Raw genomic sequence first — 19200 nt, 5'->3', positions numbered from 1 at the left:
GCAGTTTAATATACGTGCAGAATTTCAAATAATAAAACAAGACAGTATTATAAAGCAAAATAAAAAAAACTGTGAAATATAAAATGAAAGACATGCACTAGTGAAATAGAAACCCTCATTATTAATTTAAGTGCAAAATTCAACTTACTCCAGGACTCAGAATGAAATTCCCTATGAATGATAAAAAAAATTCTCTTTCCGAGCTCCAAATTCCCTGCGATGACAGGTTTTAAAAGTTCGAATCAGTGCAGGCCTGAGCCAGAAATTTATTTCGGGGTGGGGGTGGAGAGGAGAGTACTCATCCCTTATTAGCAGCCGCCACATAAAGTTGAAAAAGTGGGGGTAGAAGTTCTGAAGATAAATCTCAGATAATTACAACGTATTATGCAAGGTGTTTAATCTGCAAATGAAGTAAAATTAATTACCACTATACACTTTTTAAATTAGATATATGAATGATTTCGGGGAGGGGATTTCAGCTCCTCGAGTCCTCCACCTGGCTACGTGCCTGATGTGTTTGTTCCTTATATGTTTTAGTCGTTCATCTTCATCACTATTAATCTAAAAAGGTGGAATAGTAACTTAAATAAACTAAAATATATGTAATTTATTTATATCTTTTCCTTTAAAAAATATTCAGTTCCGTGAAGGAAGTACTCTCGCTGCTTTTGAAGATTAGAGAGAAGAAACAATCACTATTTTTGCAAATACAAGAATGGCGGGGAGTCAGCTTGTAGGTGCATTAATTGCTTAAGTTTTGAATTTTAATTTAGTTTGCTTCATCTTCAATATTTAAGCTTTTTCCTTTTGATAAATTTCTATGTAACAGACATCAGCAAGACAGAAGTTAATGTATAGTGAAAATTAGCGTAGAATTGGTTTGCCTATGTTAAGCCCCTATCACACGGAACTGGATTTCTATTTGGAATGCTCTAGTTGACGCTGGACTGGCTATCCATTTGCTAGTTTTAGCCTCACACGGTACTTGTTATACCGTACTTGTCGATAGTCTTTCGTTCCCATAATGGCGGCCGCGCGAGATGTAAACAACGTATCACTTCAAACTTTTAAAATACGATAACTATTGAACCGAGAGGAATATCGCTTCGTATTAAATGGTTTTAGGTAGAGAAGAACGGCGCTGATAAAATACATACTTTACAACGTTTACTATACACGTATGGAAGAATATTTTAGCTTTTTCAATTGTAAACATGCCTTTCGTGCTGTATGCACTCGGAAACCACAGACAAAAAAAAAGGCTACTTTACAAACTCACAGATTATCTTCACATGGCCAAACTTTGCTCTGATTGGCTGTTCCACAGAATCTAGTCGAAAAAGTTAGTAGCAATTAGAACATGTCCTATTCCTCAAAACCAGTCAAGCAGTCAGACAGGCGGCCATGATTACTACCCAGAAAGTCAGTTCATCGCCAACTAGGGCATTCCAACTAGAAATCCAGTTCCGTGTGATAGGGGCTTTATTCATATTTTCCTGTTCTTCGCACTTTACCGGGTATGTTTTCCCTATTTCCCTTACAGAAGGTAATTTGTGAACCCAAAATACCCGTTCCTGAGAAATGTCCCTGCCATAAAAAACACAGTTTCTATGTTTAGCGGCGACATAGCCTTCGGGAGAGAATTGTGGAGGAGGGTTGTAGGAGGTCAATGGTCGCCAGCGGAGGGGAAGGCAAACTCTACGGGTTGAGACCGGTGGACTCTCACCTGAAGGAGCTTACCCTGGCCACGGAATCGCCGCGCCTGAGAAGCAGAGTTTCCTCCCCCCTATTTTCTTTCTCTTCCCTTCTCGCCAAGGGTTGTAAAGGAAGCGGGTGGAATGACGTCAGGGTGAGATTCCCTAACGTCATTCCACCGGCTGGAGAAAGGTTCCCGGACATTCAGCGGCAAACGGTTGGAAGCATTCGCGGCGCGTTGGAAGCAAAGAAATGTATGCATCGAAATTGGTTTGGAAGAATATTGCGAAGAAATGTATATATTTTTTTTTTAAAAAAAAAGAAAGAAATACAGCCGGGTCATCTGCGATTACCTAGATGACCCAGAGTATACGCCGCTGCATGTCATGTAGGGTGGCGCGGAGCCGACTGACACATTTGAAAGTTGAATATATTACGCATGCGCGATAGTTTGAAGTAGATTGCGGGGGGGATGAGAAGAGGATAGGACGCCATTTCATAAAAACACAGCAACAGTCATGATGGAAAGTTGGAGCGTTGAATATCGCGTTTTCTGTGTTCGTAGTTATTACGAAACGAAGTCAGTGGTTAAAGTGCAGCGATTGTTCAGAAAACAATTCATTTTTAGCCGACATGGTAACGTACCGTCTCGGAATACCATATTGGTTTGGGTGAAGAAATTTGAAGAAACTTGCAGTGTATTGGATGTGAAACTTGGAGCTCCAACAACAGTGCGTTCGCCCGAGAACTTGCAGAAAGTGAGGGAAGCATTTGAACGTAGTCCACAACGGTGTGTTATCTCTCGAAGTGGAGAGATTGCATGGCCAGCTCGGTCACCCGATCTTTTTGTCAGACTTTTTTTCTCAGGGGATTGTTGAAAGACCGTGTGTTCAGAAGGCATATCACGACTCTTCAACAACTGAAAGAAGCCATTGTTGAGGAAGTAACGGCTATTGATGAGGAACTACGGAGACGTGTGTACGTCTCGTCTGCAACAATGCATTGATGCCGAAGGAGGCCACCTGTCTGATGTAATTTTCAAAAAATGAACTTGTAAGTTGTTAGTAATAAAATTGCATACTTCAATGCACCATTACATACGGGTTTCCTTATTCTCCTTCTTTTTTTCCATCATCTATAAGCATATCAAATGTGTCAGTCGGCTCCGCGCCACCCTGTATAATGGGCAAACCCCTACGTGCGAGCAATGTGGGAGCCATGAACATTTACGTTCGAACTGTATGCTACGAAAAACAACAGTGCTAAATGTTCCGTCCAGACTTATATTTTTTTCAGTTCGAATGTGCGGTTCCAGGACATCCATCCAGGTCCGCGCTTCCCTCTTCCTCACTCTAACTCCTATGCATTACCCGTGCAGCACCCAATGAACAAGCAGAAAGTTGTGTTTGGAGGGGAACAGGCGACTGCGTGGGGAGACGATGCCGTGACCTCGAAGCGCAGTTTGGAATTGACAGAAGTAGAATACCACATGCAGCTGGAGGAAAATCAACCGGACAGCAATGGAAAAACCAATCTGGAACAACCCATCAAAAAGGACAACGAAGAAGACACGGAAAGAGAACAAGGACAAGACAAGGAACACCGGAAACAGAACACACACGATGAAGAAAGTAGTAACGTGACCACAGGAAACGCCACAGGAACGACCCCCTGCCCCTCCTTACTATTAGTGCAAGAGTGCGATGGAAATCTCCATCGAATAAGTGTCCATATGGAAATCAAAGGAAATAGTGATAGAAACTCCTACGATGAGAGTGATGTCTAGTAAAGTAAGAGAAATTAAAATTAAAAAGAACAAAAAAGTAGCCAAATCAAAACATGACTTGAAGGAAGCCCCCAGTTCGATAGCAAAAAAAAAGTCCAATTAGAGAGCTAGGAAATATTTCTATACAGAGCGAATCGAATACAAGGCTACCTCCAATGGAAGTGATTACTACAATAGAAAATAAGCTACAGGAAACCACGAGACCAGATACATGAAAAGTTACCTCAAGCGAACCCCCAAAATGGGAATAGTATATTACAATACAAAGAATGTAGTTGTGACTTATTACCTTAAATTGTTATTATGTAATGTAAAAATAAACGAAAATGTAAATTAGCAAAGATCAACAACGTAAACAAAATGGAAAGCATACTAGTCTTAAGAAGTTCCTTATTATTAAAATCAAACGTTGAATTAGCTCTAATACAACTAATACAAGAAGTGTGTATTAATTCTTTTCAATATAATGATAAGTATGTAGAATATAATAATAATTACAATACAAAAAATTCAGGCATATCCATCTTAGTACGAAAAGGACTAAGATTAAAAAACGTTAAAATATAATCTAGTGGTAGAGTATTAATAAGAAAATTGAACCTCTAGAGTTCTGGAAACAAAAAATTGCAAGCCTAGGAAAAAATTAAAAATTAAAAGTCATCAGAGACAACAAATTTATAAATCAGTGCATTATGAACAAAAATGTTTAGCCTGAAGTAACTAATTTCTCTAACCTGTGTTTTATTATTTAAACTATCTAGAATGGGAACACCAGTCATTCGGGTGGCAACACTTAATGTCAAAAATTAAGAAGTGATACGAAAATAAGTGCCTTACGTGACTTTTTGGTGTGTAATAATATACAGGGTGTCTCAAAAGTAATAGTGCAAACTGACACAGGTGAAAGTACACGATAATAGAAGCAAAAAGTCTCAATAAACATGGGTTCGCAAACGAGCCGTTTTCGAGATAATTGCGAATGTGTGGTTACAAGTCGCCACTGACTTCATTGTTTGTAAACGTCGTCCTAGTTGGTAAAATGCTTTCGAACACTCCCGGTTCATTTCGGAGTTGGTCACAAGCATTGTACTGATTGTATCCATCATGTTTGATTACAACGCCACCTCTCGGAAATGTTCTGTTTTGTAAACAAAGAGCAAACCTTGGACCGCGCAAGGAGTAAAGCACTCGGTGTTTACAAAATGCAATCAATGACGGATTGTAACCACACATTATTAGCATCTTACCAACTAGGACGACGTTTACAAACAATGAAGTCAGTGGGGGCTTGTAATCAGGCATTCTCAATTATCTCGAAAACGGCTCGTTTGCAGACCCATGTTTACTGAGACTTTTTTGCTTCTATTATCGTGTACTTTCACCTGTGTCAGTTTGCTCTATTACTTATGAGACACACTGTAGATTTAGCCTGTGTGCAAGAGGTGTGTGTACTTTCCTTATAATGTGACTATTTGTATCGTGATTATAACAACTATATCGACAACTATACGGTACATGTACTTCTAATCTAATGCGTCATGGACTACAATTCTCAAATGTAAATTACCATCCTGATGGGAGAATAATACAGGGTGTCCCACGAACGGCGCAACTGGGAATTAAGAGTGGCGTTACTTTGTAACCGAAACCTGTACATACATAAGTCATACACCAAATGTTAGCCCTGTCCAAGTAGATATTTTTAAACATAGAAACAACAAACGGAGTGCAGTGTTGTTCATGCAGTGTTGCCAAATGTAAGTGAAAGTGTAAATTTATTTTTCCACAAAGCATGGAAAATTGCATGTCAAACATTCGTACGGAAATTTGGACGTCAATTTCCACCTTGGGTAGGTGGACTATTTCGCCATCTATAGTTCAGAGAAGAAAACCGATCGTTTTCGCGTATAGCCAATCCTGAAATGCCTCGTAAAGGCGTACCGGTCCAAATGGGTGTTTTAAAAAAAATATGAGGTACAGTGGCAACACTGTTGATGTTTGAAGGCAACAAAAGGTGTGTTTAGTGATGGTCTATGACATGGAAATAATGGAAACAGGAAAAAAAGAAAATGAAAATTATGGTGAATAAAGTGTTACTTACCTACTCCTGGCAACCATGCAATGCGCGTAACAGGCAGTGTAGCTTTACAAAAGGTGTTGAAAATGACAACCATTTTCCCTGAGGCATTCATCAACACGTTTTATCATGTTGGAAGCAACTTTATGCAAGGTTGATTGGTTTATATTGTTATTGGCTGTGCAAATGTTTATTTTTAGATCATCAAGTGTTCTTGGGTTATTAATGTAAACTGTTTGTTTCAAATAACCCCACAGAAAAAAATCTGGAGACGTCAGATCCGGGGAGCGACTGGTCCATAAGTTTTTGCTTATAATGTGATCGCCAAAAAACTCTGCCAACATGTCTAAAGTTTCATTAGACGTGTGACATGTTGCGGAGTCTTGTTGAAACCAACAATCACGTTCATCACGTTCCAACAGAGAAATAAACTGTGTGATAAGGTCACGATAAACTATTCCGTCAACTGTTGTGTTGAAAAAGAATGGACCGATTATTTTTCTCCGCGAAATCGCGCACCACACACCGATCTTTTGTGGATGAAGTGATTGTTCATGAAACAAATGGGGATTGTTACTTGACCAGTGTCGAGAATTTTGACTGTTGACATATCTATTTAAGTGGAACCATGCTTCATCCGTGAAAAAAACCTTATCCAAAATATTCACACCATTGTCTCTAATAAAATTTCTAAACCACTGGCAGTATCTTACACGTGCACCTTTGTCTGCTTCCTTCAGTTCTTGCACAGCCTGTACCTTATATGCACGTAGGTGTAATTGTTTTAACGCTCGGTGAGTTGTTGTTTTTGATACACCTGACTGTGCAGCAAGTTTACGAACAGATTTCCTGGGAGATTGTGATATTCTCTGCTCCACATCCTGCAGCACACCTTGTGTCAAAACTGGTGGTTGTCTGTGGTAGGGTTTGTCATTAACTGATCCTGTTTCACAAAATCTGGAAACAAGTCGATATATCGTCGAATTTTCTGGAACACTGTTATTCGGATATTTCTCGCGAAACACAGTTTTTACACTAGCGTACGATTTTGAACAAAAATAATGTTCCACAATGAACACCCTCTCTTCCAAAGAGTACTTCATTTCACAGAACAATTCTAATCTTCCCCTACGAACAATGCGAAATGCACGGCTCAAACAGTTCTGAGTACACAACTAACTGATTCTTTTGTTCTCGTTCGGTGGGCGCTCTTATCGCATTGCATGGTTGCCAGGAGTAGGTAAGTAACACTTTTTTCACCATAATTTTCATTTTCTTTTTTTCCTGTTTCCAGTATTTCCATGTCATAGACCATCACTAAACACACCTTTTGTTGCCTTCAAACATCAACAGTGTTGCCACTGTACCTCATATATTTTTTAAAACACCCATTTGGACCGGTACGCCTTTACGAGGCATTTCAGGATTGGCTATACGCGAAAACGATCGGTTTTCTTCTCTGAACTATAGATGGCGAAATAGTCCACCTACCCAAGGTGGAAATTGACGTCCAAATTTCCGTACGAATGTTTGACATGCAATTTTCCATGCTTTGTGGAAAAATAAATTTACACTTTCACTTACATTTGGCAACATTGCATGAACAACACTGCACCCCGTTTGTTGTTTCTATGTTTAAAAATATCTACTTGGACAGGGCTAACATTTGGTGTATGACTTATGTATGTACAGGTTTCGGTTACAAAATAACGCCACTCTTAATTCCCAGTTGCGCCGTTCGTGGGACACCCTGTAGTTGGACAATTAAGTAATAATTGCAAGAAAATGCAACATTGGACCATGTGGTACAAATTAATAAACGAAATGTAAGAAATTTAGTGATGAAATTTAAAAATGACAATGGAGATTTGTGTCAAAATGAAACCGAATTTCGTACTTTATTACGAACTTCACTATATGATAAATACAGCGTCGAAAGTAATTCACTGCTGGAGCCAAGCGAATACATCAAGAGAAATTGTCCACGACATATGTATGAACAGGAGGCTGGAACAGAGTTTACACAAGAAGAAGTCTACAAAGCAGTATGTGCTGCGACACCAAAATCTTCCCCAGGATTAGACGGAATCTCAGGTTCCTTTTGTCGTAAATTCTGGTTAGTTATCGGTCCTACGATAACCGAATGGGTAAATGCCGTTTGAAGTAAGTAAAACCGGAGTAGCTATATTTATACCAAAAATAGATCATCCAGAAAATGCGTCTGTTTATCAACCAATTTCAATGTTCAACACCGATTATAAAATGTTAATACGATGTGTACTCAATAGGCAAATGAGCACTTACATGAACTATATGTCAAATCACAAACCCTGACACCTTCTGTAAACAAAACCACGTGCATGCAGAAAGCATTGCAAACTCATAGAAGTAAAATAATCCACACGAAAATCCAGCGTTGTTACAGGATTCATTACGTAAGGTAAAACAATGGCAAATTTGTAGTATGGGATACGCTGCCGCAAATGACGTCTCACTTTAAACCCAATGCTCTTTCTTTTTTTACTTATTGCTTCACCTTTATGGTTAACTCTTTGCACCAGTAATCATTTCCCATAAATTTGGCTTCTTTCTTTGAATATATTTTACTTGCATTTTTTAGACAAAATGATATAACATGGTAATGTAAATTTCTAAGGATGATATAGATAGGAGTGTATTTGAAATTTGTTTGTACATTTTATGTAAATTGTATCTTATGTAAATAAAATATATAATGGGCATAAACAGCCATATGCATTGCTGTAAGTCCAATAAATATATTGATGATGATCAAAACAAGACAAAAAGTTCGTAAATTTATTGCGGTTGGAAACTTTGACAAGCATCCTAATAACGATTTTTGTTCCGCCAAATATAGTGCACTTCGTAAAATAACTTGGTGACATGGCAAGGCAAGATAAGTGTGAACATTTTGTAGTAATATGCATTGTAACTTTCAATGAGCTTAGAGATTTGTGTACATAATGATATTTTATAACATTGGTTATTTTCTAAAAATAATCATGTGAACAGCAAGGAAGTAGTGCAACTTAGTAATATTGCCTGACTTAGCCTTAGAAAAATAACATGCCGAGTTCTATGCGTGCGGGAAAATCTCCGTGTTCTCCGAGCTTGTTTTCAAAACACCAGCAAGGACAGCCTTTGCAAAGGGGTGAGAAACAGATTCTACTCAATATTTATGTAACGTTCTGTCAGTAGTATCCTGAGAAACCAGTAAATGAAGTGGTTAAGTTGGTATCCCAGTGCAGTGGTGTGTCAGTGTCTGCAGTTTTAAGGGTTATGAAAGAGAGAATGACCGGGAGAGTAACAATGTATGCGGCTGCATATTCGTCTGATGTTTTGAGAGTGGGTTCTCACATTCAGAGGCTCTTATATAAAATGAATAGGTGCGGCGAACTATGAGTGTAACAGCAGATGATTGCGGTCATGGATCAGCTGACGCGGAGTGATACATCGAATCGGTGAGACAGTTTGTTTACAGAAGGTCTCAGGGATGGTGATTTAGACCTTAGTTCAGCCATTTCAATACGGCGTTGTTGGAAATAAAAAGATTTATGACATAGCTATTATCAAATATTCGAGATTGAATTTCGCTGTGTGAAAATACAACATAAGTTCAAATTTAGTTCGTTGATTTTTCACAGGCTTTTGATCGTGTAAATCATAAATATTTATGGAATGTTTTAAGTCACATGGGTATAAGCCCGATACTAATAACACAAATAAGAATTTTAATGGAAGGGATAGGCATTAAAACAAAGGTAAACGGCTTCCTGTTCTCGCCATTTGTTGTACGAAATGGACTTCCACAAGCAAATCCCTTATATCTTGAACTTTCTGTATTATAATTGGCACCCTTTTTATGTAGTGCAAATGAAAACGTACAAGTGATTTCAGTGGAACAGTTGAACATTAAGGTAAATGCCTTTGTAGATGACGTCACTGTTTTTTGTAAAAACAAAGGTGATGTGAAAGCTTTAAGTAAATGTCTATCAAATTCCCTTATCACTCTCTTCCCTTCTATCATTGATTGATTGATCGAATTGCTTTATTTTACTTCGCTTCTTGTGCTACTTTTGGCTAATTTGTGGAGATGAGGATGAGTGATGATATAATGAAATTGATGAATGGATACTAACAAACATTCATGCCCAGGCCAGGATTCGAACCCGGAACCCCTAGCGTCGGAGCACTAACCACTCTGCCAGAATTATCTCCTCCACTAATATGGCTTCTGCACGCATATGCACGAAAATGTAGGCTTAAAGTATAAAATGATTTTTATAAAATAACAGCAAAAGGATAAAAGTGATTTATTCATATAATCGTTTATGTTTGTGATACTGGTGCACTTCAGTGACTATCTACCAACTTCAGAAGAAAAGCATTAAAACAAATACAATAACAGAAACGCTGACCAAAGACCACAGGATATTGTTGACAGGGTCATGTAAAAGAAGAAGAAGAAGAATGATATCAAAGTACGAGAACGTACATAACGTTAAAAAAAAAAACAGTTTTTTGCAGTTACGGTAGCAAGGAAATGCCACAATTCATACACTGCTTCCCTTTCAAGGTTCGCCAGGTTGGGTATAATTTTTAGTTCTACATTAAAGGACAGTATTAAATTAAGCTACGAAAAACTATGTTCAATTTGCGGTATTATTTTATATCAGTATCAGCTCAGGTAAGGCACCACTCACCCCCGCGAGCCCTTTGGGGGCGGGATTTCTCTTTATCTCTTTTTTTTTAGTCATGCCATAAAGCCCTCGAACTGAAACATGATTTTTTTATTGTTAAACTTCAAAACGTTCATTCTTATCATTATTTTACATAAACAATATTAATTATATTTTTGACTTAAAAATGTTTATGTTGTAAAATAAAAAATAAAAAATCTTTCTCTGTTTTGGAAAACAAAATTAATTAATTTCACGTTTCATTTTTTTTCAGTAACATAAACCAACCTTCTAAAACATTTGGAGAACGCTCATGCGCGTTGGGAACAGATTCGTCGCCCCCCGTTGAAATTAGCATCGTTCACTTAAACTCACAAGAAAATCAGAATGCTTGTTATTTTTATTGTTAATAACGGGGGGAATCATTTAGTTATTATTCGAACATAATAGCAAAGCGAGAAATGCGTTAAATCGAAAAAAAATAATGCAAAATACAGGAACAAGTTCATGTTTTCATTTTGTACTAGTTAAACCAAATAACAAATAGCTTCACAGTTTTCAAAATTCCAAAACAAACTTTTATGTGAGAAGTCACTCAACATAAAACACTATGATATTCACTGGATATTTACTCACCTGGTGCATCAGTAGAAAAGCGTATAATAATAATAATAATAATAATAATAATTTTCAATAAAATTTATTTATTTTAATGAGATTTTATAATAGTTTATAATTGTAATCAATTGCATGGCAATAATTATTGTTATTATTTGTGCTATCAAGTTTCATCAATTTCTTGACCCTCTCCCCTACAAAAATTTCTGGCGAGGTCCATGAGAATACTATGCCCGAGTCCGAATCGGCAATAGAGCACACTTCCACCCCCGGAATGCGTCTACCCGTTGTCCGAATTGGCAGCATAGAGGGTAGAGGCGGAAGGCGCGACAGGTGCACTCTTCAAGTGAATCTGCAAGATTGCACCTTTCACTTTGCGGAGGCAACGTTTACTGAATAGATCATGTAAAACTCGGTGCTACCTGGACATTTTTTCCACAACACTGTATGTAGAAAAGTTGTAAGAGAAGAAATCACATGCCACGTTTTTAATGTGAGTAGTAAATCATTAGGTGGAAATCATTGTGATGTTTGGTGGGCGTCTGCCTTCTGCTTCCGTTGTGTGTGCCTGCGCCTCAGAGAAATGTAGATGACGTTCGAGCTCACACCTGGAGGGAAAAGTAGTAATCGTATTGCAAGGGGAACATGTAGATTCGGAGGATTTCGACGGCGGCACACGTAAGCAACAGGAGAGAACGGGACGGAGCGCTTGCCAATTCGGACACGGCCTATGATAAGAGGACCATAAGTTTACTTACTGCATACTCCAGGTTCTTCATCACTTCCGTCTCCACAATCGTCATAATTGTTGCAAATGTAGTTGCACTCTATGCAGTTCCCGTTTCGACATTCAAATTGAAGCGACGGGCATGAGTAAGTCCCTGAGGAAAGAAAGAAATGCTTTGTACTAACTTGAAAAGCAAGGCAATATTATAGTATCATAATAATAAAGTGACAGAGGAGACGCAGACATCTTAAGGGGTTCAGCACAGCAGTAGTCTAACCCAGTTATTATTCCAAAAACGAAAATCTTAGGCAAAGTTGACAGTAAGTGGTTTTCTATACCCTCAGAATACAATTTTCTTTACGTGCACACAATCATAGATAAAATAGCCAATAGCCTGTTTGTTACGTGTGGAAAGACGCTTGTACAATATTTTTGGATTAGATCACTGCTATGAGATTTGGTTCATTATTTGGTAAGAAACCTGATGCGAACCGATTACGATCATGACGTCTTCATCGTTGGCTACTCATAATGAATTGCGTCACATAGTGAAAAAAGTTGTAACAGCCCACAATAACGCCATACATATTTTTTTTTAAAAGGAAAGATAACATAGTTGGTTTCTATTTGTCAATATATATTAAATTTGTATTGAAAGTTTACAACTGTTTCATATTATTTTCATAAAACAGATAGGTGCAATGGCACGTACTACATTGAGAAAAAAATGCTTCATTGTATTGAGAATCCAAAACACATAATAATTTTGAATACACAGTGGGACTTCTCCACATTGGACACCAATGGGGAATATAAGAATGTCCGTTATTGAGACGTGTCCACTATTCAGACTTGTAGTGCACATTTGTTATTTGAATTTCTTCTAAGTTTAACGAGCAAAATTTATCATGCATGTAAATTTTCCACATACATTTCTAATATATGTACTAATACACTATATATACACTGTGGACAAAGCTGGAACCAGCGATCAAGAAGAAGAAGTTGTTTGGAACATGTAACAATGACACTTTGCATTTACAGTAGGCTACATGAGATATGCCACAGTAAAGTAGACGGATGAGAATATATTACCTTAAAAGTCTAGTTCTAAGTTGCAGATCTCAAAGTCTCTTCCAGATTGAAAATAAAGTAGTGAGTGAGAAACAGAAAGTAGGTTTTATAAATTTTGCAATATTGCTAACGATTCTTAAGACAAAATTCCAAAATCGAGTGATTTGTTGATAGCGACGAAATAGGAAAGCAAGAGGAAAAAGGACAGCCAATATTTCAATAATATCATTTTTACCTGAGACTGATGTCGCGGTGGCTATTCACATAATCTGGCAATCTTAGAGAAATATACATACCATAAAATTTAACTTTTTAAACTATAAAATTTGAATTTTCATTCAGTAAATTCATATATCCGTCTAAAGTGGCACAAACGTGGAGAGAAGGGGGGAGAATCACTGTTATACCCAGTATCCTAAAAATAAAATTCGAATTCGCCATAAAGTCAATCATATCTGTCCTGAACTCGTGTTTAAGCCCAGAGCTGCAATTTCATTTTCTTATTTTACATTGTTCTTCAAGTTAACGACGACGACAATTATGAATGTTATTGAGGCTGATGAACGGATGAACACAAAGGAACCCCGATGACCGGGCTTCAATCGAACACTCGACGCCAGCCGGTGGTAGCTGCCAGGCTCCTATCCAGGATTTTATTGAGGGAGGGACCAGATTAAAAAATGTGCTTATTACAAACACCCCCCCCCCCACACACACATATATATACAGAGAGAGAGATTACAAATTAGTTGAAATGTTAAAATGTTTTTTAAGTGTCAGGTTATATTTTATTTTTGCTTTCCGTTAATAATGATCAATAAGATTTCATACTGATATCAATCTTGCATTCTTGTTTTTTCTTTATTTTGTACATGTTGCTATAAGGCCAGCAGCCCTGATTTTTAAAGGGGGGAGGGGGGTAGATCCGAATATGTCGAACACAGAGAAGATCAGGAATGCTATGAAGTTGATTATATTGGGTTGGTTTACGTTGCTTTGCTGCCAAGTCTGTCTAATCGCGACGATGAGGATGAGCGATGATATTATGAAATTGATGAAGGAATACATTCACAAAGAACACCTATGACCAGGCTGAAATTCGAACACGGAATCCTTTACGTTGTAGAGCGCTTTGCTAATCACTCCGCCAGGGTGAGGAGTATTAGATATGACCATCAATGCTATGCTAGCGTCGTCTCCTTGTAATCAAGGGGTCCCGGGTTCGATACCAGGTGGAGCCACATAGTATGGTTCGGATCCCACTACATATTTTAGGTCCAGTCCCGATTAGCCTTACTGTGCTTAAAGTGGACTTAAAGTACCAACTCAATCAATCAATCATCAATGCCATGGCAATATTACAGTTAGATATAAACGTACATTTGTATAGTTGCAATACCTTTGTTCAAAAGGAACAGAGAAAAATCAACAAACCGAAACCCCTCACCCAAAAAAAATCAGCCACACAGTCGCTTACAGACAAATGTATCACACGGCGTAAAGCTTAGTACTTACTGTTTACATTCAATTCTCCGAAGTATTCAAATAGTATTGTGTTCTGCAAATCATCGATGCTTTCAATTTTCGTTTAATTTTCTTATATCGGCACAATTGAACATTTATTACTAGGGAAAGGTTTTTAAGGTGCATGATTGGGGTCGTTAAAGAGAAAAAAAAAGGGTTCCGGAAATGTTTTTAAAATGGTGCAAAGAAAGGTCTAAACCAGTCATATTAACATTCTTTATTCAATACTGTAGCAAATAACGTGATTGTTTGTTTGTTTGATTGATTGAATTGCTTTATTTTACTTCGCTTTTTGTACCACTTTTGGCTAATTTGCGAAGATGGTAATGAGTGATGACATGATGAAATTGATGAATGGATACTCACAAACTTCCATGCCCAGGCCGGAATTCGAACCCGGGACCCCTGGCGCCGTAGCGCGATGAAATAAAAAGATAAGTAGTAATAAGTATTATACTGGATTACGATCAACATTTGTATGTTTTCGAATGTAAGTCGCTCACGCTTTGAGCTCAGGAGATCCTTATATGTGGAGAAAGTACAATATCTTGGGAACTATGAGCCTGCAATTATTGATGGCTCTCGTTCTGATCCACAAAATGGGACTATAGGATTTTATGTAGCAGCTCAAGAAGAGTGAAAATAATTTATTTTTCTGTCCAATTTTTTAACAAAACATGAAAGCAAAGGAAGTAAAAAGGTGCTGAAGCATCAAGGAAGGGGTAAAAAAGGGGATAAATGTGCTAATCTCACGAAAAAGATGCAACAAGTGTGTTCATTTTACTTAATTTCATGTCCTGAAATACATATCTCAAATGATCGGTATGAAAACAGCTATATTTTTGAAAAGGTGCTGTATCTTAAAATCCAGTCCCTAAGTCAAGATAATTCTGTGTTTAGAAAATAATATATTTACAAATTAAATTATGCTTATTAGCAATTATTACTATAATAAAGAACATGTCTAAATGTGAGTTTACAAAAAAAAGATACATTTTCGCACCACAACTGTTCGAAAAAATTCGGGACAGGGATTAAAAGTAATGCACTGTTCCGGTCTAAATCCGTTAATCGGACGTTTAGTAGCCTTGCATCAATGATTATAAATCTGAAGCTACCGGATATTGCAGACTGCAGACTTCTGCAATAAACACATTGATTCAAGCCAGACCAAATTATTTTTTGTACAAATTTAAATAATCGTCTATCTTATTTTCGTAGAATTTTATAGGTTCACATTTAAATATTTCATAGATCAAGGGGGGAGGGGGAAATGACCTGGTAGCAACGCCTTGTAATTTGTAGTTTGTCTTGAGGAAAGAAGCACAACAAAATGTCAGCCATTCAGCGAAGAGAACTGATAATCTAAACCGCAAACAAGGAACTTGGAGAAGCTTATCTATTGCTTTGTCATACTAGTGGTATGTATAGGGGTTATTCCTGAGTAAACAAAAAAATATACCATCGGGCAAATCGATTATGGATGGCGTAAAACTAACTTCCGGTTTGACCAAGTTCCCCTATAAACAAATGGAATACAGATTGCCTTCGAGCTTATTTTGTTACAAAAGATCTGATACAAACTGGATCACTTGAAATTTTTAAGTAATATGGAGAAACAAAGGTACCTTCAAGAAATTGGCAAGTTCTCAGAGCTTTTGGATGAAGATTTATGGAACAATAGGTAGTAATGTTTTCCGAGACAATGTTGATCTTCAACCAGCGGTTTCGTCAACTGGATCTAAAATTCTTCTTTTGTTATTCAATAAATATTCAATTCCTTATTAATTTGCTTATTTTTGGCGATCTACATGTTTTGTAAGCTATAATGAATATGTGCAGTTATATCTCTATTCTTATACCGGCTGTATACCAATTACGTAGCTAAAAATAAAAGGTAATAATGCAATAAAAAATAAAAATCATTGTTATTATTATGAGACACTTGGTTCGGACCCTCCGAAATATATTTCTAGATATGTGCCATGGACATATATTTATGTAAGCCTATGTATATACAGATGTATGTGTGTGTGTGTGTGTGTGTGTGTGTGCGCGCGCGCGCGTATTTAATTGATAACACTGAAATACTTCGATTGCAAGTAAAATGGATAATTTTCGAAATTGTACAAATACGGTATGCGCCAAATATACAGTACTAAAACTCACGCACCTCAAACACGCATGTGCGTTTGTCGATGGGGTATATAGCTCCACCCGCTCGTGTTCTCACTGTGTTGCCCACGAGACGAGACTTTGGCCTGTCTCGTCTCGTGGAAATGCTGTCTCGTCTCGAAAATATTAGTTTGCCTCTGGACACATGATCAATCTCGTCTCGTCTCGAATTTTTAAAAGCCTGTCCCGTCTCGTCCCGTGGACAACACTAGTTCTCAGTAGTAAAAAGGAAGTTATAACTCGCTAATAGTGTGTATGTTAGGCCTAGTGTTTCTTTCAGGATAAATAAACTCACAGATGACAACAATTTAATATTAGTCTTTTAATTTCAGTACTGTATATTTTGGCGCATACTGTACATTAAAACACAGCCCCTATAATTTTATGTCTTGGAGAGCAGGGAGGTGCAGTCTGGCGTTCGGAAAAGTTCGGAACCATTCGTAAACCTCCACGGATGACGTCAGCCACGGGACATGTCAGACGAGAACCAGCAACGGCATAGGAATTCACACTTCTTCCGTGTTTTCGGAAATAAATATGTTTTAAAATCGAATGAATGTTCTAGCGTGTGTGTATAAATAAATGTATATGTATAGAGCAGACTATATCTAGTAAACTGTGTCGCTGAAAGTTAACTATCAATAGAATTACATATAATGAAAAGCGCGAAAGCCGGCTCGGAGGTGGAGCAGAGAGGTTTGTTCAGAATTTTCTATTTGAGTGGTGTACATTCGTGTTTATGGGGGTGAAAAGTTATACTTAGAGCCAAAATTACCACAAAGTTGTCCTTTGTAAAACATTGTGTGGGGTGTTAGGGCGAAGTTGTTGGATAAATCACTGGGGCCGAGATATTACAACTTCATGTTTATAATCCAAAAGTTACTTTTGTAGCACTTTCATCCTGCAGTGTTTGCAGTTTCTTTATTTGTTCTTCAGCACATATTAATTTCTTTTTCAGAGTTTCCAACACACTATCTTGTTGTAGATTGAGTATATTGGGCATATTTCCAGTACTCAAAGTCTCTGAATTATGTGCCATGCAAATTCTTTTGCGAGGAGACAACTCTTCAAGTGTGTCCACTGTTCGCTTTCGAATCTGACGTTTATTGGCACGTAAACTCCGATCAATTATGCCATTTGGCTATTGAGCACTACTACAATTGACCACACAACCAGGCAAATTTAAACATGGTACAGCGTTTCTATTAAGCTGCGGTCTACGGGTAATAATACTCAGCAGTTCTGCTTTTAAGTTCCGTTCGTAATCGGCATACAGAAAATGCAATGAGCACACTGTCGCTGTTTTGGTGTTAACAGGATCAAATCTCTTCACTTTGAAACCCACATCTTGCACGTAATCGGATCCTTTAGGAACGAAAAATAGCTTACACCCAGGCACGTATCCAGGAATTCCTTTCGGCGTGGTGGGTGAACACCATTTTTTAAGGAGTATTGTATGTTTAAGGCCAGTGGTGGCAATTTGGTTCTAAAACTGGGGGGTTTGCGAGGAAAGTTTACTTTCTCTTGATAGACAAGGCTTAGCATTAAGAGGACATAGTGTGGAGGCAAGAAAATGGGGAGCAACTATCCCCTAAATCGTCGTCACTGTTTAAGGCTCTCATTGTAATCAGAACGTGATCGAGACATTTTTTACCACTCGACTCCTGTTTCCATGCTATAACTTTGTGTGTAGGAACCATCTCGGTATGTGTGTTTATCAATTTCTTCTGATCAGGATCAAACCATCTGTGTACCAGAAGTGCTTTTACGAAGCTGTTACACATACACGAGATGGACAATCCACTCGACAACGCGAGATTCAAGCTGTGGGCTGCGAACTGGACACAGACAGTTCTCGAATATTTCTCTCTGATTCGAGCCTGAACACTACTAATGTGTCTTGTCCTCCCATGTTTGCAGCAAGTGTGCAAAATTGTCTGTCACAGCTTCCGCAGTCTCACACATCGGCACGAAACAAAGGAAGTCTTCTAGAATACAGTTGGATTGCGAAACAGTTAATGCACAGTGAAAACCCTTCCGTTCCCAACACATCTAATGTTTCGTCTCCCAATATGGTTGGCCTCCCCGATGGCGCAGTGGTTGCGTCGTCGCCTTGTAATCAAGGGGTCCCGGGTTCGATACCCGGTGGAGGTACAAGTGGTTCGGATCCCACTTTAAACTGTAGGTCCAGTCCCGATTAGCCTTACTGTGCATAAAGTGGACTTAAAACACCAAATCAACCAATCCCAATATGGTTAAATGCTTACTTATTTATCTCCAGTGATGTGCTCAAGGGAGGGTTAGTGGGATCATAGCCCCATTTGAACGTCAAGGACAGTAAAAGATGGCAAAATGAGGACTGACCACCAAAAATAGTATACGTAACCACTTTCCCTTCCGAAAATCCTGGGAACGCCACTCGTTATCTCGGACTAATTTTTTAAAATCAAGTCCCCAGAAGTTTTTATGATTTCGTATTGGAGACTGAAGTAAAGCGCCTTGTACACGATCAAATAAATCATGAACAAGTCCTTGAATTGAACACTTAAAAGGCAATGAAGTCAGAAACAACTCAATTTTTCTCATTGGATCCAAGATCCTGTCAAAGTAATATCTATTTAGGAATGGTTCTAATTAACGCATATTTATCCTCATTATATTCTAGAATGTTCCGCAGATAAACGATTCATAGATATTACCAGTAGTTCGACTCCTCTTATTCAAGAACATTCCCTCTCGCGTCTTCCAGAGATTAGAAATTACAACGAATCGCCCTACGTGTTGTGCAGCTTCCAAATACTGACAAGTCTCTACATAGTGCTCA

General features: G+C 38.0%; 1 protein-coding gene across 1 annotated transcript in view; it reads right to left on the bottom strand.

Moving 5' to 3' along the window:
* LOC145999329 (uncharacterized) overlaps positions 1-19200 on the bottom strand; it is a 120311-nt gene that overhangs the window by 95188 nt on the left and 5923 nt on the right. The window contains exon 2 of the mRNA XM_083136273.1: positions 11635-11757. Within this exon, the coding sequence (XP_082992399.1) occupies positions 11635-11757 (123 nt within the window). The remainder of the gene's footprint in view (positions 1-11634; positions 11758-19200) is intronic.

The sequence above is a fragment of the Lepisma saccharinum genome, chromosome 1 (assembly GCF_977018435.1).
Source record: "Lepisma saccharinum chromosome 1, izLepSacc3.1, whole genome shotgun sequence".
Taxonomy (NCBI): Eukaryota; Metazoa; Arthropoda; class Insecta; order Zygentoma; family Lepismatidae; genus Lepisma; species Lepisma saccharinum.
Note: the sequence above shows the minus strand (reverse complement) of the source record. Positions and strands in the feature narration are given on the sequence as shown.